Genomic DNA, 25,370 nt, shown 5'->3' with positions numbered 1-25,370 from the left:
GGATGCATCTACAGTGCCAACCTAAACGAGATTTAGAGCTCGTCTTTTAGTGCAAACTCTTTCTCAGCTTCACGTCCGCCCTCCGCTATACCCGTTTTCACTTCACATATGTGCTGTGAATGGGTCACACAAAGAAATACGTCATCAACTAGAATTTATCGTTTATATCGCGGGAAGACTAATTCCTATTGTGTGGAGAATTTCTACCGGTATATCGCAAACGATATAATATCGCTGCTTCACATTTATGAATTGGCTCATTTTACAGCCTCTGTTATCTACAGTGAGGGAAATAAGTATTTGATCCCCTGCTGATTTTGTAAGTTTGCCTACTTACAAACAAATGAAGGGTCTATAATTTTTATGGTGGGTTTATTTTAACTGATAGACACAGAATATTAAAAAAAATCAGGGGAAAAAAATGTTATATAAAGGTTATAAATTGATTTGCATTTCAGTCAGTGAAATAAGTATTTGATCCCCAAGCAAAACATAACTTTGTACTTTGTGGAGAAACCCTTGTTGGCAAGCACAGAGGTCAGACATTTCTGATAGTTGGTCACCAGGTTTGCACATGTGTCCGGATACATTTAGTCCACTCCTCTGTCAATCTTTAAGGTTTCTTGGCTGTCGCTCAGCAAATTGGAGTTTTAGCCTCCTTCACAGAGGTTCTATAGGACTAGGGTCTAGAGACTGGCTAGGACATTTAATGTGCTTCTCCTTAAGCCACTATTTGGTTGTCTTGGCAATATGTTTTGCGTCTTTGTCATGTTAAAGGCTCATCCATGACCCATCTTCAGTGACCTAGTTAAGGGGAGGAGGTTCTCGTCCAAGATTTTACGGTACATGGGCCCGTCCCTCAGCCCCTCAATGCGGTGAAGTCATCCTGTATACCTGTAGCAGAGAAAAAGCCCTAAAGCAGAATGTTTCCAACACTGTGCTTCTCTGTAGACATGATGTTCTTGGGCTCATAGTCAGCATTTCTCTCCCTCCAAACACAGGAGTCCATTTTGGTCTCACAGCAGTGCCAGCACTTTCGCCAAAGCCTTTTCTGAATCATTTTTATGTTCATTGTCAAACTTAAGACGAGCCAGGCGGGCCTTCTTGGGCAGGAGGACCTTGCGGGTGCTTCAGGATTTCAGTCTACTGTGGCATAGCGTGTTACCAATGTGTTACCAATGTTTTGCTTGCTAACTGTGTTCCCAACTGTCTTGAAATCATTAACAGGCTTCTTCCGTGTAGTTCTGGGCTGATCTTTAACATTTCTCATGATCATCTTTACCCCATTGGGGAAATATTGCAGGGAGCTCCAGAACAAGGGCATTTGATAGTTATTTTGTATATCTTCTATTTCCAAATAATCACACCAACAGTTGTCTCCTTCTCACCAAGCTTCTGTCTGTAGCCTATTCAAGGTTTGTGCAGGTCTCCAATCTTGTCGCTGACATCCTTTAAAACCTATTTGGTCTGGACCATGGTGTTGGAGAGGTTGAACTGGAAGATACAGATTCTGTTGGCAGGCATCTTTTATATACATAACAAGCTGATTTAGGAGTACTTTCTTAAAGTGACAGGACTAATCTGTGGTCCATATAGGCACATAACCAATCTGTGGAGCCAGAATTCTTGCTAGTTGGTAGGGGATCAAATACTTATTTCACTGACTGAAATGCAAATCAATTTATAACCTTTATATAACATTTTTTTCCCCTGATTTTTTTAAATATTCTGTGTCTATCAGTTAAAATAAACCCACCATAAAAATTATAGACCCTTCATTTGTTTGTAAGTAGGCAAACTTACAAAATCAGCAGGGGATCAAATACTTACTTCCCTCACTGTACATCTATGGTTCACTAGTGAATACCTGCCTGTGACTATTCCTTGAAATCATGTGCAATTCCAGTTTTTAGTTTTCCTTGTAGTGACACCCAGTTAAACAGAGTTTGCTAGAACCTGTTTTTTTTTTGCAGACAAATTTTTGCTGAATATATTTTTTATCATTCAAGTTAAGGGTGTGCGTTGCAACTGTACATGCATATAAATGTTTGTTGGGTTAATTTCATATTTATAGGTTAGTAAATCACAGGCAGTCAGGTTATGTTGTATACAGTTGTGTTAGATTGCATCCTTTGTTTTAATGTAGATATTTTGAGCAAACCTGAGGATTTAGCAGCTTTTTTTACTTACCAAAAGTAAAAAGAATTATAGCATTATATTTTTTGATATACCGTAATTTTTTCTGGAAATTACAAGTATATGTATTGTAGGGTTGGGCGATGTCTACCAAATTGGCATCGGACGATATGGCTACCAGGGATGCACTGAATGTTCGGCAACCGAAAATATTCTGCCGAAAATAGCTCAAAAAGCATGTTTGATATAAGAGAGTGAGAGAGAGGTTCTGTTAGGAGAACACAAGGACTGCTGTGTGTTAGCTGCACAATATGTGTCTGCCTGTCACAACAAAAGAGAAAACAATGAATCTGCCCTGACCTGATGTCTCCAATATATGTACATACAGTATATACCCTTTATTCTGCTACTAATACTCTATTTCTGTTTTTATATATTTACATATATTGTAAACCACTCTAAGTTGCACTACGTACATCACACTTTTTTATTTTATTTTATTACTATAATTATCTTTTCGTTTGTTTACATATTTGCACTATTTGTACGCAGCCCAGCTGCAAATGCTTTGGCAATACGAATGTACATTTTGTCATGCCAATAAAGCACACTTAAATTGAAATTGAGAGTGCTTTATTAATGCAGCAAATGTGTCGGGAGTGTGTGGAGTATTTTAAAGTGTCAGAGAAAGACACAGCACGGAACTTTGCCGCGCCGGAGTAAATTTCTGAGTGAAAGTCTATGGGAGCGGTTGCTAGGTTGCTGTAAATGGTTGCTATGAGCGTGACTTCGTAGCTTAAGTAAGTTCCTGGGATACTGATTGGTTGTCTGAGTAAAATGAGCCCACCCACTTGTCTCCAAGTGGTTGTACTGCGAAGTTATTCAACATGGGACAGTTATGACGCCTTATATGGGCATGTTTCCTGTCCCATTATAAGTCAATGGGGAATTTTGGAGGCTCTTACACCCCAGGGGTACAACTTACACCCCATTGTGAGATAAGTTCTTACAGAGCCTGCCAGCTTCTTCAAACGTGGTAACTCGCAAGTTTCTACGACATCCTTGCTTTGAGTTATGAGCCGTCAAAGTTTGTCACAATGTTAAGTCTATGGGAAATTAGGTGGATTTGAGAGTCCGGTTTTCGAAAAACAGAACCCGGATCAGTTAGAAAAGATATAGCAACTCAAGTCAGACCAGACTGAAGGTTTGTAGAAAGTATGGTGGATGTAGTTTGAAAGCTCTAGGAGGAGTAGCAGTCAGAAATTCTGGGGATCAGAAGAAGAAGAATAATAAGCTTAGATACAAGATCAGTATGTTGGCCCTGTCAAACCAACATAATTATATTGTATTATATTGAAAAGCAAGACAAAATATAAAAAGCACATTTTGACCATTCAGTTTATGTAATAGTGAAAAAAAAGAAGAAATACGAAAAGCCATGTTCGGTTTTCGGTATTTGGCCTTCGGCCAAGTGTTTCATTTTTATTTGGCTTCAACCATAATTTCGGTGCATCCCTATTGGCTACAGTGAAACATCGCGATGGACAATGACATCGCCCTGCAGCGTTTTAAAGTGAGGTGTGTCTGGCACGAGCTGTGCAGAGACACATCTTCATTATACAGCGCAAGCTTCACAGTTATAAAGTGAGGCTTGATTGTATTGTTATTCTGATGTTGTATTCAATAAAATAATTATATTAAAGTGAGGCGCGTCTTTATACAACGCGAGCTGCGCAGACACGCATCTACCTTATACAGTTATAAAGTCAGGCGGGTCTTCACAGTCTGCGCGTCCTCTTTATACAGCGCAAGCTACGCAGTTATAAAGTCAGGCCAGTCTGATCTATACAGTGCGAGGTTTTATGCCCCTTAGCCTTGTTCATATTTGTTTACACATGTGCAGCCTGTAGCATGGAGCAGCGAGTGTGACGTGACGACAGTGAAACATTTATTAGAATCACAATGCTGGCTCAACATCATGTCTATCAGCCATCAGCCCTACCCTAATGTATAGTAAGGTTTGTGAATTGTTAATTACTGTATGGTATTGGCTGTTTTAGGCTATTTTCTTAAATATGAGGAATGAAATGCTATGGCAAATTTGTGTCAAAAAAACACATTGCACATTCTACAACAAATTTGACAACTCAAGTTTAGTAAAACGAATGTTTTAAAATGTAGGGTTAGGAACATCATAATGTAAGTAATATCTTTGTTCTTGTTTTCTATTTCGTGCAACGCATCTCTTATGTACGGTGGCCGGGAAGTGCAAAACAAAACAACAAATCGCAAAACTTAAAACAAATCTAAAAGCAAAATAAAAAATCCAAAATCAAAATGACAAATCTGAAAACGCAATATCAAATCTAAAAACAGAATAGCAAATCTTAAAACACAACAACAATTCGAGAAACAAAATAACAAGTCAGAAACCACATCGACAAGTCAGAAAGCAAAACGACAAGTCAGAAAACAACGACAAACCAGTCAAACCGGAAAACGTAGGTATTTTGTTGAAATGGGATAACTACTGCTGATTGGATGAAACTCCTGTCAATCAAGATATCCAGGACGCTTGATGTACTATGAGAAAGGACATGCATATGTGATACTGCGCATATTCATTGATTAATGTTCAAAAGCCACATTTTGTTAATAAAGTTGAAACGGGCTCATCTTGCATTAGGAGTAGATGCGTGTCTGTTTCACACAGCGTGCATGAGCAGAGTCTTCGCATGGCATGAGCCCTGAGCAGCACGCGTAGTGCATCTGTGTACCATCCATGATCGTTTTCCTCACAAGATACATACAATATAAGCATATAACATGATATGTACTTTAATCTGTGTCCCTCTGGGTTATGGTGAGAGAGTGACTGACGCGTTTGTTTTCGCTTATAAATATAAACATAATAGCCAATAACAATACTGTGAAAACACGCATCTGACGCGTGCGGTGTGGCTAAGTTGTTCTGAACGTCTCTTTTATTCGTTCACATTCTTTTACAGTTGTACAAACAAAACCATAGCAAAGTTATCGCTTTCCAGCTTGGCTTCACACATCGTCTGAGATGCGCAGCACCGCATCGCGTACACCGTACGCGTTTGATGCGCGTGTATAGGCTTATGTTTATATTTGTAAGCGAAACAAACGATCGCGTCAGTCACTCTCTCACCATAACCAACAGGAACACAGATTAAAGTACATATCATGACATATGCTTATATTGTATCTTGTGAGGGGAAAACGATCGTGGATGGTACACAGGCAGTCTATGTGTGATGCTCAGGGCTCACGCCGCGCGAAGACTGCTCGTGCATGCAGTGTGAAACAGACACGCATATACTCCTAATGCAACGCCCGTTTCAACTTTATTAACAAAATGTGGCTTTTGAACCTTAATCAATGAATATGCGCTGTATCACATATGCATGTCCTTTCTCATTGAGCGTCCTGGATATCTTGATTGACAGGAGTTTCATCCAATCAGCAATAGGGCTGCAACAACTAATCGATAATAATCGATAATGAAATTCGTTGTCAGCGAATTTCATTATCGATTAGTTGGTCTGTGACGTCTCTTGCGAGCTGCACAGTTACAAATCAACCGCATCTTCTTACCTTTTAAAATTACCGTTTTAGATGTGTCTCTCCGTGCAGCATGAGCTGCGCAGTTGTAAATGTCAGACGTGGTTCTCCGTGGATGCGTCTCTTCGTGCAGCGCGAGATGCGCAGTTTTAAAGTCACACGTGTCTCTCCGTGCAGCGCGAGGTACGCAGTTTTAAAGTCAGACGTGTCTCTCCGTGGTCCATGCGGCACAAGTTGCGCAGTTTTAAAGTCGAGACGTGTCTCTCGGTGCATGCGTCTCTCCGTGCAGCGTGAGGTGCGCAGTTTTAAAATCACATGTGTCTCTCCGTGGATGCGTCTCTGCATGCGGCACATGTTGCGCAGTTTTAAAGTCAGACGTGTCTCTCGTTGCATGCGTCTCTCCGTGCAGCGCGAGGTGCGCAGTTTGAAAGTCACACGTGTCTCTCTGTGGATGCGTCTCTCCGTGCAGCGCGAGGTGCGCAGTTTTAAAGTCAGACGTGTTCTGCATGGATCTCTTCAAGCTGCGCAGATTTAAAGTTTAAAGGGGAGAGGTGTTTTAAATGACAAAATTAAAGATTATATTAGTAAAACCCAATTTGTGGCGTTTGCACTTTGCAAAGTACATATTAGGCTAAATACCCTGATTTGGTGGTTTATTTAGTTCAGAGGTGGGTAACGAAGTACATTTACTTAAGTACTTAAGTATTACTTTTACTTTTTACTGTACTTCACTACATTTGAATGACAAATATCTCACTTTTCATGGCACAAAAAATTATTTCCTTGGCCGACCCTCCCCTCGCTCCCACGTTTGGGAGAGACTATTGTCAGTTGCTTCTAATATGACACACATGAATCAACTCACCAGGTGTGTTAATTATGGAGACATTCACAACATTTTGGGAGATGGCTAATGAGTTCAGTTGTGTATACTTTTCCCATATCTGATTTACTTATTTATAAGCAAAAGATGTAATTACATTTTATCCGATTAATCGAAAAATAATCGTCCAACTAATCGATTATCAAAATAATCGTTAGTTGCAGCCCTAATCAGCAGTAGCTATCCCATTCCAACAAAATACCTACCTTTTCCGGTTTGACTGATTTGTCGTTGTGTTTTCTGACTTGTCGTTTTGCTTTCTGACTTGTCGATGTGGTTTCTGACTTATTTTTTTTCCCGAATTGTTGTTGTGTTTTAAGATTTGCTATTCTGTTTTTAGATTTGATATTGCGTTTTCAGATTTGTCATTTTGATTTTGGATTTTTTATTTTGCTTTTAGATTTGTTTTTAGTTTTGCAACTTGTTGTTTTGCTTTGCACTTCTCGGCCACGGTACTTATGTGCTTAAAATAGTAGTGTAAATCTGTTAAATCACAATTATTCACAATTATTTACGTCCCAGCGCTACATCCATAGGCTTTGTTCCTTTGTTAGTTGTTGTTAGCTTTATTGTTATTTATTGTATACTGTCATCAACTTAGCACCGCTATATGTTTGACCTTTGTTGGGCCTTTGAAACCTTGTTGTTATGAATTGAACCCACAGAGCTAGGTGTAAATGACAATTAGGAAAGTGAGAGATATATATGAGCAGAAAAATCCAGCAAGCCTATTTGTAACTGTACCATAGGGATTGTGAGCTCCTCTGAGCCAAGAGGACCGGTTACAACCGGCTGGGCTCTGCCACTTCCCCTCCTCCATATCGCTCTCCTATCTTTCTGTCTCTAGCTATCATGCTTTTCTTTCAGTCCCACTTAACTGGCTCTTGCTTGCATAGTCTATATCAAATGTATGCTTTATAGTAAAAACAAAATCTTAGTTTTTATGCATAATAACAGTTTTTGAAATAAAACTATGGAATGTTGACAGTCCTCGTGGATTTGGGACATTGGCTTTTCCTAAATTAGTTGACACTGTTTTTTTTTGTAAATCATCACACAGCCAATCAAAAAGCCCACGACAGCAAACAGAGATTAGGTGTTATTACAGTCAAGGTGTCGACGTCACAGATTTACATTTGATGTACACTTGTAGTAATCTGGGATATTGGTTCTGCGAGTGAATGTTTAATGAGATTGAGGGGTAGCTGGGTGTGTGAGTAATTCTAACCAGGCTTGAAGTTAAATAACCAAGTCAGACAATTCTTTCAAAACATTAATCCAAAACAATTTAATGGTTCATTGTGTTCAGGTCAAAGGTCACCTAATTTACAAACACAGTTTGCACACAGTTAGACTGCAAGGTAAACTGAGTTCCTGGTAATAATGTTAAGCATTACCTGAATTGCTCAAAAGGACATTGTGGTTATGTCTGCGTACACAATATGGGTAATGATGAAACAAGCATCTTTCAAAGCCCAGACATGCACTCCCCATCATAAATACCAAGCGTGACCGCCAGTTCAGCGAACCCTTAGTGAGATTTCTGAAAGAAACTTTCAAGTGTGATAGACTGAGGCTCTTGGCTATTTAGCTGAAATGCATAGTAAGCTTCAGGGTGTCTTAAATTCAGTTTCTTTCCAGGAAAGTCTATTTGCATTGCCTTTGGGCAGCTGTATCAGTCATACAAGTCCTATCTACTTGAATCTTTCTAAAACCGTCAGTTAAACAGCATTGTTCTGACCAACAATTAAACCAGACATAAATATAATTTTGTTTCCTAAGCTTGTATTGGGCTAAAAACACTTTATGACACTATTTTATTAATCGGTTATTGATGATGATTGGCTCGGCACTTTCTTCTCTATAGTGGTCGTATTGAGCATTGTGCTTTACCATATTTGTTAATGCCACGGCACCGTCTTGCTATATTTTATAGTTGTTGGTAAACTGTAGTACTTCGAGTCACAAAGTTGTAGTACTTTGTAGGGCTGCCCCCAAATAGTCGACTAAACGTTAGTCGATGTGAAGAAGGCTTGGTCAAATACATTTTCATCGGTTGGTTCGTCGCGAAAAAAAAACCCTCATGTGACGTCACGCAGTCAGTATGCACGTTAAAATGTCACTGCGCCTCGCAGCTTGGTCAGTTTATGACATCAAAGCAAGCAACGCGAGATCGACAAAACAACGGTTGATTCGGGACCATTGACATGGTTGCAAAAAATGAAGAACAATATCCAAAGCTCACTAAAGCAGCTAAGCGCATGCACTGTATCCCCTCCACATCCACACCATCAGAGCGCATCTTTTCGAAGGCCGGCTTCATTGTGAACAAGTCAAGAAGCTCACTTCTCCAACAATGTGGACAAGCTGGTGTTCCTGTCGCATAATATTAAAAAAAAGATCGGATGGAAAAATAGTGACGCAAGTTAGCTTAATTTCCCCTTTTTGTAGTGTTTCTGTTTGCCATCTGTTTTTTATTTTTATTCGATTTTATATAATATAGAGGTTGTTTTTATTCTGTTTGGAAACTTCAGACTGATTTTCTATTCGTTGTTTCTGGTCAAGACTCATCCGTCGGCTTTATATGGCAGTTTGCGCTGATATTTTTCTTGAATGTTTCCATTTGATTTGTATTCGTTTTGTTTAAATGATTTGCTCCAAATTCTAAGGTTTGGCGTTTGCTGCGTTTATTCGTTCGTTCGTTTTCGTTAATTTCCCTCTTCAATAATATTTGTATGCCAAAAAGTGTTTAGTGTTTTTGCTATTTATTTATTTTGTTTGCCTTGCTTTTCACAAAGTTGTTTATGACTTGTCCTAGGCCTGTTTTTTTTCTTTTATTATTTACTTTATTTTTACTTTTTACTCTTTTTCTACTCAATTTTATTTTGTACTAATATTTCAAAGAGTTGCCATTTGCGGTGTTTATTTATTTGTTTTATTTATTTTTTCCTTTAAAAAAGAATGACATTTTCAGTTTATTTTATTCAAAATATGATGTGTTTTATGTTTATGGTTATTTTGTTGGCAAGTTCATTTGGCATGTAACTGATGTTATAGTTTGTATTTTTGTTAATAAATTATTTAAATGTACAGGCAGTCTCCTTGCTGTTTTTCCAACAAATGATAATTATAACTTTTTCCGGTATTGCTGCGGCTGATTTATGTGTCCGTTTAAGCGCTTAATTTATATTTTAGATGCTTTATTATTATGATTTAGCATTTCTCTGTAATATGGAAGTGTTACGAAAACCTATTTTCTCAGTCCGTAAACTTTTCCATGTGTATATATACGCAAGTAATTATGTTAATATCATAAATGTGCGATTATTCAACTAATTGCTTAAATGAAGGACTACTAGTCGACTAGGAAAATCTTTAGTCGGGGGCAGCCCTAGTACATTGTGACTGTGACAAACATTCTTATTCAAACATTTTTTTCATATACAGTGAAAAACTTTTTTATATACAGTATTGAACAATTTTGGTGTGGCACACAGATTCTGACAAAATGTGTAATGTTTATTCATGGAAATGCAGTAATTTTATTAATTTAAAATGTCACTTGATGCCTTATGTTAAATCTTGGTCCTAATTTTGAATCCAAGCCCGTTCTAGATCTAGAGCCCAATGTATCATTCTCAACCTCATTCTCATACACCAGTGGGATACTTGACACAGATATTTGTTTTAGAACAATGTGTGATTTATTTTGATTTGGGACATGAGAGGATCATTTTGACTTCATGGATGGTTATGATTTTGTGATCTTTGTAAACATAAACAAAACAATTGTAGGGACAATTTTTTTCACAAATTCCGTTTTTCCCCAATTTGCATTAATTTTTTTATTTCTACAATAGTAATATATTTGCCCAGATATTCAATTATAAATTGTTTTAAAAATTCCCTCCAGTAGATACTTTGTACCATAGTACAGGGGGAAAATCTGTAAAAAAAAAAGGGTATAATGTACAACTGTTAATAAACCAGCATCTTACCAGTACATTTTCTAGAAGTAGTATTTTCTTACTAGCACATTTACTTCTTTACTTCAATTGACTCAAGTAAATAATATACAGTTACAAAAATTCAAGGGGATTGTGTAAAATGTGGCTGTTATAACTTGTTTAAGTTAACCAGATTTATTTTGACGGGTTGCCACAAATAGTGTTTCACAGTAGCTTTGATTCAGTTCATGTTTTCGCGTCCTCGTTATGAGACCCGGACACTGAAAGCTTCATGGGCATCATGCAAAAAAGTACACGCAACTGCGTCACTCTTTCACTCATAGACACACAAAACAAGCAGATTATATATTTAAACCGCATCTGAATAATGTTATTCATAGCACAAATTGAATTTTGTTAGCTGTTCAGTGCTACTTCTTGGTTAGGAAATAATGCATTTGGCAGATTCTGTGCCATTCCACGGTATACAGCTAATTCCGTTTTTATGCGTGGATTCCGTATGCATTTACTGCATCGCGGAAAAAAGAATTTGCTTAAAATTTCTGCTTTTGGATCAAAAAGTAATATGTACTTGAAGTTTATTTGCAATTATAGCATTACAGTTAGTTTGTTTTGAGCAGTAATAGTCGGTTTATGCTGTGTGCTTTTAGCTATGTTTTTGTTAAATAGCAACACTCACTGTACGGATAAATCGCATGCAGTGTAAAGCCAAAGCTCACGATTTTTGGTCCGATCCTTGAACTGCGACTGCTTCAACTGTGCGATACCCTCACAAGGAGCAACCGAAATATCCGACATTCATCCAACCATCCGACTGTCGGTTGGAAGAGGTTAATGGCCTCTTGATTTACCCTGTACACCGCACAGCGAAGAAACCAGACAAAGCTGTATGACTCAGAAATGGGCTCTAATTTGGATAAAAATTGCACCGTGTATGCACGGCTTTACTGTTAAGTGCCATCTAATGCAGTTCGTGAATGGAGCAGTCTCTGATCATATTTCCCCTACACTGAGTGCACTCCACTCCAATGTATACAGCACATGTCTTTTATGCTGCCCGCCCTGCTGAAAGAGGAGACGTGTGCGTTTGCCCTGTGCCCGGCACCCCTTCCGGTCTAAACAAAAGGACGCAGAGCTGTGATCCAGCACAGTGATTAGTGCAAATAGGTGGTCCCCTTGCCTTATAATGCACAATGAGTACAGGCACGGCTTCAGGCTCCCTCAGGTCCTCTTCTGCCAGAATTGAGAAAAGAGGTTATGGGAGGTTTTTACGTGCTGTTAGGTTGACGTGAGGGAGGAGAGATTTCTGCAGTTGCCACAGAGACAGCAGCCGCTTAGGCCTGAAACACGGGGTCTCCTCACATGGCCCTACACAACATTCCACTGCTGAATAATTATGGGCAGGATATTTTTTTATTTGATTTTTGCTCAGATTCAGCATTGTAATTTTTTGCTTGTGGCCTAAGTGGCTTTATTTTTTGCATGTTTATAGATGGGGACATTTTCATACATTTTAAACTTAACTGTTTGCCCTACTGTGATTTTGTTCATACTCCATGTAGCATTTAGAGATTATAATAATATTCTACCAGAGTAAATGTGGTGAAAAGTGCTGTTTTATGGCTCAAAGCAATATTGTAGCCAGTACACTATCTCACTCAGGGCTGATCACTCGCATGTATTTGCCAAGCGTATAGAGCAACTACTGCAATGTCGCGGGTGTGATTGCTCACACAGGCCAGCACACGACTGCAGAGATGCTTCTGATGTTTTTAAGCAGTTTGGAATGCGTCCCACCTCATGGCCACGTTGACTCGCTCCGTTCCATAAAGCAAACTGGATTCTACCGGTTGCTGCAGAGCGTGTACGCTCTTCTCAGAATTAGGGCAAAGCAGCGAGAGTGGGAAACGCTAGTCACAGACTGACATGGCAGATGGAGAGAGGGAGCAGGCGGGGGAGTCAGCTCAGTAAATCTAGAAAAACAGGCAGTGCAGTTTAGATTTGAAAGACAAAGAATGAGCACAGAGACAGTAAAGCAATAGGCTTCTTCCGTGTTGTGTGTGCATTTACATAAAGGATGTCCCAGAATGCCAAACATGGAAATACTTTTAACCAATGTGGAATTTTTTTTATTGATGCCTGATGCTGATACTATTATTTTTGAGGTCTAAATAGGCATTATAAGATTGTAAATTCAGCAATTACTCTTAACTACCAGTTCAAAATCAAATAATATTAAAGTTCCAGTGTATGAAATTTAGCGGCATCTAGCGATTTACGAGACATGCTCTGGGGAGCAGTTTGTCCTTTTAAGGCTACTGTAGAAACATGGCGAATTCAATGCAAGAGGCCCCGTGGTGTATGTAGATAGAAATAGCTTCTTCTAAGGTAATGAAAGTATAATGCTTTATTATGTGTCGTGATGACTGATTGTTCTGATAAAATTAAAATTGAAGTAGATAAAAGAAAATAAGTTTAATACAATTAAAAAATTGAAAAGAGTATTTGACCTGGAGATGTTATTTTAAATTGTGTTTTAAAGGCCCTCTAATGTAGCCCTTTTACAACATATAATATAAATCTTAGGAGTCCACAGAATGTGTCTGTGAAGTTTCAGATCAAAATACACCACGGATCTTTTATTATACAGTGCCCTACAAGTCTATTTTTGCCTGTCAGGAAAAACAGGCTGTTTTGGTGTGTGTCTCTTTAAATGCAAATGAGCTGCTGGTCTCCACCCCCTTTCCAGCTGAAAGTGGTGCTTCCAACAGCAAAACTGAAGAGAATGGCGATTAAGCGAATGAGAAATACGGTCTCATCTTTAAAAAACAAACACATTGTTTTGTATAAGTGAGAGTACATACGACAAACTCGTTATTTATTTAGAAACTGAGTACGCTCTTTTCTAAGTGAATGCACAAACGCATTACGTCTTTAAATACGGCACATTGCTCTTATAAGTGACAGTTAACATGATAAACGCGCATTACATCTATGAAAACCGAAAACATGCTCTCTATGAGTGAATGCACAAACGCGTCATGTCTTTACAACGTTAACATTGTTTTTATACGTGACAATACAAGGGACAAACGCATCATATCTATAAAAAACGAAAACATGCTCTATGAGTGAAACGCGTTTTTATACGTGACAATACACAGGACAAACGCATCATATCTATAAAAACCGAAAACATGCTCTCTAGATTGAAATGTGTAATGGGTCGAAATATTTTATTAGCTAAGAAAATCATTCCAACGCCAGAAATCATTCCTATAAGTGAAGTGAAAGCGACCTTTAGGCAGATATGGTGACCCATACCCGAAATATGACCTCTGCATTTAACCCATCCAGAGAGTAGTGAACACACGCACAGCAAGTGGTGAACACACATACACCCGGAGCAGTGGGCAGCTATCACTGCAGCGCCCGGGGAGCAAGTAGGGGTGCTCAGTCGTTACCCACCGGCCCTGGGAATCGAACCGGCAACCTTCTGGTCACGAGTCCGACTCTCTAACCATTAGGCCACGATAAGGATTAAGGTCAGTAAAAATGTTTTTGTGTAAACTGCATTCCCTTCAACAGGCGGTCACCATTGTGTGCTGTTTTCCCTGGTTTGCTCGGTTGGCTGGCAATTTCATGTTGCGACATTTGCCCGTTCAGGTCTCGCTCAGACCTGCGGGCTATTTTGACATTATTGGTCTTATGTTTATCTGTGTCGCGTGGTATTTTTTATATTTATATCTCGGCATTTATTGCATGGTCAATATATAAAGAAAGTCAGGAATAAGAGCTCTTTTTAATTGACGGAAATTTCCACAACTGTATCAACATTCACTTAACGACTTGCACTTGACTTTTGTTGCTAAAGCCTACTGAACTCAAACATCAGTGGATTTTCTTGCTATAAACAGGACAAACGAACAGCAATAGACGTTATGCATTTGGCAGATGCTTATCAAAAGCGACGTACAGTGCATTTTCGTCTATGCTTTTAGTTTCCATGTTACAGAAATTGATTGACTATAAGTATAATAATGTTGCACAATGATTGTAATGCAATAAGCATGAACTTATTAACTAATATAACACAGCCCAAGTCAATGCCAAATGCTTTGCCATTTACCTTCGTAAAGAGACTGACGCTATATCATGTGTGGAAATGCATAGAAGCTTCTGTTACTAAAATAACCAGCCACATTTCCATTTGAAATAAAAAAAATATTGTGCTTTCTTTTCTATTATTCAGCACATGGAAATATGTACGGGATTCAGGGCTGGTGGCGTATGTTTTAAAAACAAAATTAAAAAGCCTATCATACATTTTAATGCACAGATTTAGGCTATTGTAGGCCAAATAAAGTGCATTCATCATATTACTGCAAAAGTTGCATATGTCCACTTCAAGCAAAGAGAGTCTGATTTTTGGGTTAAAGGAATTACATACAGTACAAGAGAAAATAAAGTGCAGGACTTGATTAATGTTAATAGTTATTCAAAGATTATAAGACACAAAAATTATCTTACTCTGACCGAAACATCCAAAACGTATGCACATTAGATAATACACAGAATTTATGTGTCTAATATTTTTTGTATAGTCAACATTCACCAGTCATTTACGAAAAATATATATGTTTCAAGTTGTTTCTTGAATGAAGAGAGAGACATGGTTGACCGGACTGTATTTGGAAGATCGTCCCACCAGCAAGGAGCAAGCAGCAGTGAAGAAGAATGAGCGGAAGAATGATTTAGTAGCCTTTTGTCAGCTACCAGGTGTAGTTCATTGACTGAGCACAAGTCGCTATTTTTGGGTTATTATTATATAATGTTTTTAAATGACAAAGACAGCAGTTTTAAATGGAAATATATTGTTATTATTTATTTAATGCGGAACATCAGGTGCAATTACACCAAAGTGTTTCCTTTATGAAAAATTTAAATGAAAAATACACCTAGCCATCTTAAGTTAAATATACATTGTCAAATGAAAATAAATAAAAGCTAATTGTTTAGCATGCATTGCAAACTTATACAGAGCATCAATACAAAGGACAACCGAACAGAGGGAAGTCCAAAACAAAATTAAGCCAATTTATGCAGCCACAGTAATTGTGCAAAACGAATACAACACAAAAGCACTGGATATTATAAGGTGTGTATATTGTTAATTTGCATTAATATATTACTCATTATATTACTTATAACAAGCTATATCCACAACAAACGTACATTATATTCTAAGTTTCTTAATCGAAAATGCTGTGTGCTTGTAAAAGGATACGCGCACAGCCTGTCTTTCACAGCTCGTTTATACTCGCGTGTGTCTCTGCTGACTGACGCGCATCTCTCATATCCGCTGACTGCACACACGTGCACACGCATCGTGTACTGTACACACTGTAGTTCATCTCTCGCTGCTCCGTCTACATGGGGGTATATATGCTAACAGTGATGCTAAACTCTGACACATGCTAAACTCATGTTGAAGTCGTTCACTCTGTGTAAAACAAACGTAAATTCCATTCAACCTGATTCCTTGTCTTACGTTAAAACTGTGGTCATTTCACCTAGGTAAAATGACATTCAACACGACTTCTACTTGTTTTTAAAAATCCAAAATATAAAAAAATGAATAAATCAACCAATATATGTGATATACTGTATATCTGATTGAGTTTTTTACTTACACAAAACACTGCAAATACATATACATCTTTAGAGTAGAATTCACTCATATGATTTTTAACTTATTTATTGAAGTTGCATCAAAAATCAACCCACTTCTTTTAATCCTACAGAAACAAGATAAAGACAATTTATTTTACTTTTCAGAAAAAATGAAACAAAGCAATGTTAGTTTCATAAACAGAAACAGACAAGAATAAAGTTGAAGTATTTTATTGTTATCTTAGACTTTTGTGAGATGAGTACAAAAATGAAAAAGGTAAATTAAGTGACATGTTTTGTACTTCTTTTCAGTCACAGAGTTCTTCAATTTAAGAATTGTTGGGGAAAGAGAAGATTCTGTAATTTAATGCAGCTTGGAGAACGTCTCGGTTACGTTTGTAACCCCGGTTCCCTGATGGAGGGAACGAGACGTTGTGTCGAACCGACAGATGGGGTTCGTCCCTGAGAACCAATCGTTTCCGACTACTTAGAAAAGGCCAATGAAAATTGGCAAATGAAATTTGCATGCCGGACTCCTCCCCGGAAATCCGGGTATAAAAGGGAGACGGCGTGCATCATTCATTCACCTTTGTTCTGAGGAACCTGAGACCTCTCACGACTGCTGCAGAGGACAGCACGTGTTGTGGCAAGGAGGACACAACGTCTCGTTCCCTCCATCAGGGAACCAAGGTTACATCCGTAACCAAGACGTTCCCTTTCTGTCGGTCTCTCGACGTTGTGTCAAACCAACCGATGGGGTTCCAATGGAAAACGCCATAACACTGTGCCCTGTCACAATCTCAACGAAGCGACGGTGACTGGCCTGGGCGAGTCAGCCGTGAGCGCTATCGCGAAATTGTAACCTACCAGTGGGTAGGTAGGGGGTCCCAGAGCTTTCTTGAAAGGTGGAAGGGCCCCTACCTTCGTCCTCACAGGCGGCGGCCTTGTTTCTCTAACAGCGAGAAGCCGCACGGAACCGTAAGGCCACTGGGTAAGCGCTACTTCCTCAAGTGAGGGATGCGCTACAGAGACCACTTCCTACCACAGGGAGGAGACTAGTGGAGATACCAACATGGTCTCACCGATGGGGGAGAATTCATGGGAAGAAAGTGCGGCTGAAGAGAAAACCGTGAGGTGGAGGTCCACCTGGGGAGATCATGGGTTACCAAGGTGGGAACCAGCATGAGGATACATCAGACGGAACCACCCTACTGGGGGTTGCAACGTCTGGTAGCACTAGGTCCGGTTAGAGCTATGATGCGAATAACTCCGGGAACCCGGCCTAAGGGGCAGGGCTGCTCTGCCCAGCCCGCCCCAGAAGGTGCTTGCTTAGTGATGCTTGGAGACAGCTCTCCCCTGCTGCTGACCTCCGAAACAGACAAAGAGCTGATCCGAGCTCCTGAAGCTCTGTGTGCGGTCTAAGTAAAGGCACAGCGCGTGTACTGGACACAACACGGACGGGGTTGGGTCTTCCTCCCCAGTGGGGAGCACCTGTAAGTTCACCACCTGGTCCCGAAAGGGAGCGGTGGGAACCTTGGGCACGTAGCCGGGCCGAGGTCTCAGGATAACGTGAGAATCCCTGGGTCCGAATTCTAGGCAGTCAGGGGACACGGAGAATGCCTGTAGAATCCCCTACCCTCTTGATGGAGGCGAGTGCCATAAGGAGAACCGTCTTCATCGTGAGATGAGGAAGAGAGGCATCCCCTAGGGGCTCGAAGGGGGTCCGCTGCACCACGTCGTAGAACTGGCAATTGAAGTTTTTTGCTAAGTAGCAAGAGAAGATCTTCATAACCGAAGGCTCCGAAGAACAAAAGGTGATTGAATGATGCACGCCGTCTCCCTTTTATACCCGGATTTCCGGGGCGGAGTCCGGCATGCAAATTTCATTTGCCAATTTTCATTGGCCTTTTCTAAGTAGTCGGAAACGATTGGTTCTCAGGGACGAACCCCATCTGTCAGTTCGACACAACATCGAGAGACCGACAGAAAGGGAACTGCATTTAGGGAAATTTGGGGAAATTGTAATGTTCAATCATTTATTCAAGGAAAATTAAAAAAATGTGTATTGAAGAAAAGTTGTATGTAAAATATGGTTTTATATACAGTATACTGTCAATTATAGTTTGTGGATAGAAAATCGGAATCAGCAGGTTTCACTTGTAATAAAATCGGAATCGGCAAAGAAAATTGCAATCGGTGCATCTCTAGTGCTAATGAAATTCAAGTGGGCAGGTGATGTGCGTTAAGGTGATTATTTAAAGGCTGTTGGCGAGGCGGTGTCGGGAGCGATTAAGAAACTTAGGATATACTGTAAGTTTGTTGTGAAAAAGAGCTCTTATTCCTGACTTTCTTTATATATTGACCACGCATTAATATTGACCACGCATTAAATGCTTAAACATAAATCAAAAAATACTCTGCGATACAGATATACATGATAAGACCAATGATATAAAAATCTTCCAGTGGTCAGAATGTGACTCAAACCGGCAAATGAAGAAATTTTTGATTGCGAGCCATCCGATCTAACCACTAGACTAACAGTGACAACTAGCAATACACATAAACATTGTTATTTACCAAACGCTTTTATACAAAGTGACTTACAGAGACTTCAGGGAGCAATAAAGCGATGTGTCATACAGGAGCAATAATACAATAGGTGTTAATACCAAATTATTAGTTTCACAAAAGCCAGCCCAGACCAATACCTGTTGAGAGAAAGAGACAATGACAACCGCATACGCACCTCTTAAAGGGAATGCCGTTTACACTGGTTGTAAAAACATTTTTACTTTTTACTCTGGCTGACCTTAATCCTTATACTAGGAATAATTTTTGGTGTTGGAAATTAGCTAATAAAATATTTCGACCAATTACTTTTTTTGCTTTTCACTTAAGCAATTAACTGGGCACTATATGTATTAAGCATGGATACATACAATGGGATTGGAATATTTTTGCTATAATTGCTGACCACGTTGTGTAACTTTACATTTTCAAAAAGAAAAAGTCCTTCATTTAGAAAGCAAGCTATGATATGTTTAATGTTGTCAGAAGTACAGTAATTGTAACACTGCGCACATAATATCCTGTAAATTCAAAGGCATTACATGACCAGTGGTAAATTGGTCTGCTCTGGCTCAGTTCATAAGTGATTGGGTGAGAACACTTGCGGGAGGGGCTCATTATACAACGCAGTAAATAACGCGCGTTCTGTGCAACCAAAATGGCAAGACAATGACGCAAAAGGCGGCGCTTTTCGGGGATCCTTAAAATGCCGTGAAATACTGCGCTTTATACGGCTTTTCGCACGTTTTTTTACGGCTTTTGGAATCGTGACGCCTTATTTGACGGCGTTTTAAACTGTATTTGCACCGCAAAATACGGCGTCGCGTTCGGATATAAACAAGTTTAATCTATAGAGTAATTGTGACACCATCGGCTTGCCATAGAAAAACGCATCATATCTATAAAAACCGAAAACATGCTCTCTATGAGTGAAACACGTTATGTCTTTACAACGTGCACATTGTTTTTATACGTGACAATACACGGGACAAACGCATCATATCTATAAAAACCGAAAACATGACCCATTATGAATCCAGCATTTTACTAACATTCGTTGGTGAAGCATCCCGGTGTAAAGTGACTTCACCTGATGTCTTCTGCACATTCCGTTGAGAAATAAAACTAATCCACAGTGTCTTCAGAGGCTCAAATGGCGGGAGTAAATGAAGACTTCTACGTTCATATTTACATCCGACAACTGCACACCTTAGTTGTTTCAGAGACATTCTTGTCACTGACTACAACTGCTCTTGTGTGAAAATGGCAGACAGCATGTCTCTGGCGGAAGGTGGAATCTATGCTCATAAGGCGGAGTCTGTGAGCAGTCATGGGCCGGGCATTATCAGAGTGACATCACTTTTCTAAGAGATCGCCAACAGCCTGTTCAGTGTGGCTGTTGAGGTTTATATGAGATTACGAAAAACAGAATGGATGGATTTGTATAATTACAGGGTGGTTCTGCACAGACACTGGCGACTCAAATTTATGTTATAATAATATGTTAAAGTGCATTTTCCGGATTAGGGGGGCTATGCAGATATTTCCCTTCCTTTACACTTCTGCATTAATATGTAACATCATCAACCTCCTCTCATAATCCCAATGCTTATATTTGAGTCAATCAAATCATGCATTTGCCTTAAAGCATTACCATATTCTTTTCATGCTGTGAGATGACTAATTTGTATAAATGTTTAAAAGGACATAATAACACATTGATGCAAGCCTTATAGGACCAGTATGTCGTTTTTTTGGAGGATCTGTTGACAGAAATGCAATATAATATACACAACTATGTGTTCAAAGGTGTTACATAATGAAGCGTTATGTTTTTCTTACCTTTGAATGAGATATTTCTATCTACATACAGCACGGGTCCCCTTGCAAGGAATGTTGTTGACATGTCGCCATGTTATTTCTGCAGTAGCCCCAAACAAACGAACTGCTCTATAGAAGGCGTTTCGTAAATGCATTAGCCATTAGCCCTTTAGGGAAAGAAGCGAAAACGTGATGACATCTTAATCCTCTCTCGGCCTCCGTAATGCTTTGAAAGGGAGGGGTGGAGTGAGCGGTTTGTTATAGTTTGCAACCTCACCACTAGATGCCACTAAAATTACACACAGCACCTTTAACTCTCCATTTTAGGGCTGCTTTTGGTCAGCTGTTTGGCTAGATGAAGAATTTATAAACTGGAGTGTACCTGTTTTTTGTAAGTGTGAGTTTACTTAGGATTTACAGCCTTGGATTGCTGCGAGATAGATTTTGGGGCATTTTTGTGCATTTTTTCCTTAAACATTTTAGTTTCACAAATTTCTTTAGTTTAAAAGTCAGATTAAATGTTTTCTTTAGTCATTTTGATCATGATAAATTAATTTTCGTTTATTGTGAAAGACCTACATTATATTGCCTTGTCATGACCGTGTCTCCGAATGTACAGAAAAGACCCCACAACTCATTAGGAGGTCGTGCGGAAGTAATGCTTGTGCTTGACTGACCGACTGGATCAAGAACATCGTGTACTATGTACCCTTTCAGACCCCCCTCAAATCGCCTATATCCCAGCTATTGTCTCAATCAGCCCCTACGAACTGGAGCTTAACTGCATCATCTCAATGGCTGTTTGTCTTCTCTGTACTGCTTTTGAAGTGTTCACTTGAGAAAAGTGCACTTAAACAGCTGGTGATCCATTAATACTATAAAATATTGCGTGTAAAGGGACTATAAGTTTCAAACAATACAAAATAAAACGGTTGCGTGAATTCCCAGAGTCTGATGTCTCAACTATGCCTTGTCTGTCACTTTATATAAAGACTACAGTGCTTCCAGACAAAGGGAAAGGGCGAACCTGTACAGATTTGGTGCGTATAACAACGGCAAGACAAGAAGGCTTCTACTGTTCTAGCCCTGGGCCTTCATGTTGTCTGTAGTAAAATCTTCTTCAATGGCTTCATGTCTTTGCCCTGGCTGTTTTGCTTTTGGGCTAATCCTTCTAATTCCAGGTTTCACTTCACATTACTTATACCTGTTTCCCTTGTATGCACACTTCTAGCACAGTTACATAACTGTGAATGTGTGAGCAGGTCTGTGACCTCACGCTTTGCCACAAAAATTAAAACTGCCCAGTACACAAACCTGTGGTACTAGACAAACAGCAGTTGTAGATTAATTTTTTAAATGCAGGTTTTACATGCTGTAGTCACTGCTAAAAATATACTAGTTGAATCACAGAAATTTCACATGCATATGCATTCCCTGGTATCGCCATCATAGAAAAGCACTATTGACCGTATTAAGTCAAACTGAGGCTATTCTCGCATGCTTATTTTCTTGCTAATGGAGTGAAACTTGCTGAGGTTGACCAGTCAATTCTGAGTGTGCTGTAATGTTGGAGCTGGAGAATACAGGATGGAGCTGTGTTGTGCAACCTGTGCTGTCAGCCCATTTGGCAATGTGGCCCAATCAATGATCAATGTCAAAATACCACACTGTGATCTCATTGATCTGCCCACTATACCATAGGTTTGTTACATGTTCTTTTCAAACCAACCTCTGGGAGTCCTTTTATACAGTTTTTATGGTATTACATATTTCATTTCTATTTATAACAGACTTGTTAGGTAATACAACATGGTAATTTGGGGTGTCCACATATTTTTGACCATTTAGCTACACCCACTACTAACAGGTGCATAGAATCGAGCATGCAGCGATGTAATGTACAAATATTTTTAGAACTGGGCGTACCGTTTCTACATGACAGTGCTTCTGTGCTCAATATGTTTACTGAATCTAATGTGAAATATCTTGACTGACTGAAGTTTTGATATGAATCTGAATCATAATAGGTGTTGTGGTGTGTATGTACTGTATGTAGGATGGACTATTACATGACATTTATTTTAGAAAAATTACTACCGGGGTCTGGTAGAACACTATATAACTTCAACACTCTGACTATGACACCAGAAAATTATAGGTTACTGAGGCATTGCATATTTTAAAAACCCTATTTTAAACTTGTAACCTTTCTATAAATTGTATGGCACTGATTACTCGTGAGTCCCTGAAAGGTGTGACTGTAGTGCTGCTGTAAGCAGCAGTCCCCATCTGTAGCAGAAGCTCCTACACAGCTGTTTAAACATCTCCACTTCCGCTGGTCTTTCTGTGGAAGCTATTCAAATCATGTTAGCCTATTTTGCATGTAAATATTGAGGCTGCCCAGTTTTCAGGCAGAGCTGTCAAGATTTAAATCTTGGCTGCTGGTTAATTGTCATAAAACCTTTCCACTACAATTGAATGATCTCACACGTTCATGTCATTTCGGTGCAAGCTTAAAGCACATACAATTTAACAGGAAACAATTTGTAGAGGATTTGTAGTGTTCTCCTCATTTCAAACTGTTGTAATATCTAGTTAACCAGTAAAGAAAATGTGAAAAACGTGAATCTAGATGTTTGCTTTGCATTCATTATGTGTGATTATGCATAACGCAAGCCGAAATGTGGACCTAAAGCCAAAAGCATTTAGACACAACCTAAGATGGTCCGATTTTTTTGAAGCACTAATGTACCAGCAATACATTTATAAATATTTTGTGGCGTTTATATATTTATAAATACATTTTTGCATTTTAATTGTAATTTAAAATGCATCATGGTTATCTGAATTACAATCTGACGATTACGTAATGACATAACAGTCCTATTTTCATATGATGCGGAACCTGAAACTACTCTACCGGACCATAAGATAGCCTTTGCTTGAAGACTGGAAAGCTACAATCGGCAGTGCAGCTGTCAGGTTGACATTCAAAAGCTGTGGATGCTGAGCTGTTTGTACTCGGAAAGACACGTAAGCACAGAAGCCTCATTGCGATTCAAAGCCCTCAATGAGTGTTATTTGAACAGGTAAAATCCCTCCCATTGTCGGACTCCCTATTTTTTTTTCACCACAAGCAGTTTAAGCCTGGAGAGACGTGTGTGCGCGCTTCACCGGCCGCGGATGCCATAAACCTGCATCAGGCTGCAATACTGATGAGAAGTGACAAGATAAGTCCTGGCTCAAGTGCGAGAGCCTGTCTCTTCTCTCCACACGGATGAAAAGCACGCTTGCCGGGAAAATAATAAAACAATATTGGCACCGGGATGGTTTTGGTATAGCTGGTGAGGGTTGAGTGGACAACAACCTCTTTGAGCACGGATGTGTGAGAGAAGGGATCACTGGGAATATTTTAATCTCTGTTGCTGGTTTATGTAACAGTCACGTGACCTATTCAGTGACGTGACATCACAACTTGTTTTCACTCAGTCACTCACAACCTTCCTGTAAGATGCACAAAGGCAGTACAGTGGAGATAGGACCAGCAAACTCCCAGCCAGCCATTTGATGTTTTTGTCTCGACTGCTGCTGAAGAAGATAAAGAGGGGGAAATAGTGGAAGTGCCTCTTTGTGCACGTGCACATGTGTCTGTTTGAGCCTTGAGGGGAATAGAGGAATAAGTTATTTTTTGGAGGACTGCTGATTGGCACATCAATGAGAGAAACAGTCCTCCGAGTGCAAGGCCGAGACGAAATGGCCATGAAACTATTGTTCTGGGAGCTAGAACAGCATTTGAAAAGGTAAAGTCTGCTGTATAGCTGTAAAGAGACTTTGCTTTTGTTAGTGGGTGACTGCTCTTTACTCTTTAAGAAATGTCTAAATAGATGCCATTACAATGTCGTTTGGAAGGTGTTTAACCTTAAAAAGTTTAAACGCTTTTCAAATATGTTTCACATTATAAATAAATATTATTGGTGGCTCTGTTTTTTAGAGTCTCATGAGGTCTTTGTTGTTCTGAGCATCATATTTGTGAGATTAATCTTGTAATTTTTAGGGGTGTATGAATTTGAATAGGCCTACCTGATACAGGGTTCACAATTTCATAGTATAACAACGTTTTCAAAATGAAGAAGTAATGTTTTGTTTGTTAAAGAATTGGCAACATTTAAGGCTTTAACTGAACCTTCTGTAGGTAAATAATAAAAACTGAATAGTTATGTCACATAATAATACTTTGATAAAGAACTTGCAATTAACATTTTCATATAAAACTAAAATTAACAAAGAAATGAAGAAAGTTAACTGTTACTAAAGCAGTAAAAACACATTTAAAAAATGAAACATTGACCTATTATATATGTTACGCAGGTCACATGTTGGCAGCTAAACCATAAACTGACGTCACATCGTATAAATATTACCACAGCCCTTCAGTACATATTTTTTTTGTATTGTTAAATATTTTGATATATCATGTTGTTAACTGCAATTTTGTTAAGAAATCTATTAGTGTTTTGCCCAGTATATTCATAATGTATGGAGAAATTAAAGAGAAAAACTAGTTTTTACTAAATGTTTACACAGATTTCTGGAAAGGTCTATGCATTAAATGAGAACTTGTTTTGTATGCTCATTATGCAAGTACATTCTGTACAGTGAGCGTAATCCAGGTCATAACACAGGTGCTCATATTATTATGCCATATTATAGCTTCAGGTAATTGGCTGGAG

The 25,370-nt window shown here is 39.1% G+C and overlaps 2 protein-coding genes across 3 annotated transcripts in view; one reads left to right on the top strand and one right to left on the bottom strand.

Annotated features, from left to right (window-relative positions):
• The window catches only part of gtf2f2b (general transcription factor IIF, polypeptide 2b), a 119,332-nt gene extending 111,052 nt beyond the window's left edge, over positions 1-8,280 (bottom strand). Inside the window, exon 1 of the mRNA XM_057335467.1 lies at positions 5,758-8,280. The gene's annotated coding sequence lies outside the window, so the exon portion shown is untranslated. The remainder of the gene's footprint in view (positions 1-5,757) is intronic.
• The window catches only part of tsc22d1 (TSC22 domain family, member 1), a 101,394-nt gene that overhangs the window by 71,496 nt on the left and 4,528 nt on the right, over positions 1-25,370 (top strand). Inside the window, exon 1 of one of the 2 annotated variants that reach the window (XM_057335457.1) lies at positions 24,157-24,440. The exons of the other annotated variant lie outside the window; for it this stretch is intronic. Coding sequence (XP_057191440.1) covers positions 24,355-24,440 — 86 coding nt within the window. The 5' untranslated portion in view covers positions 24,157-24,354. Of the gene's footprint in view, positions 1-24,156; positions 24,441-25,370 lie in introns of those variants that run through there. 2 annotated transcript variants of the gene reach the window in all.

Source organism: Triplophysa rosa, linkage group LG6 (genome assembly GCF_024868665.1).
Source record: "Triplophysa rosa linkage group LG6, Trosa_1v2, whole genome shotgun sequence".
NCBI lineage: Eukaryota > Metazoa > Chordata > Actinopteri > Cypriniformes > Nemacheilidae > Triplophysa > Triplophysa rosa.
Note: the sequence above shows the minus strand (reverse complement) of the source record. Positions and strands in the feature narration are given on the sequence as shown.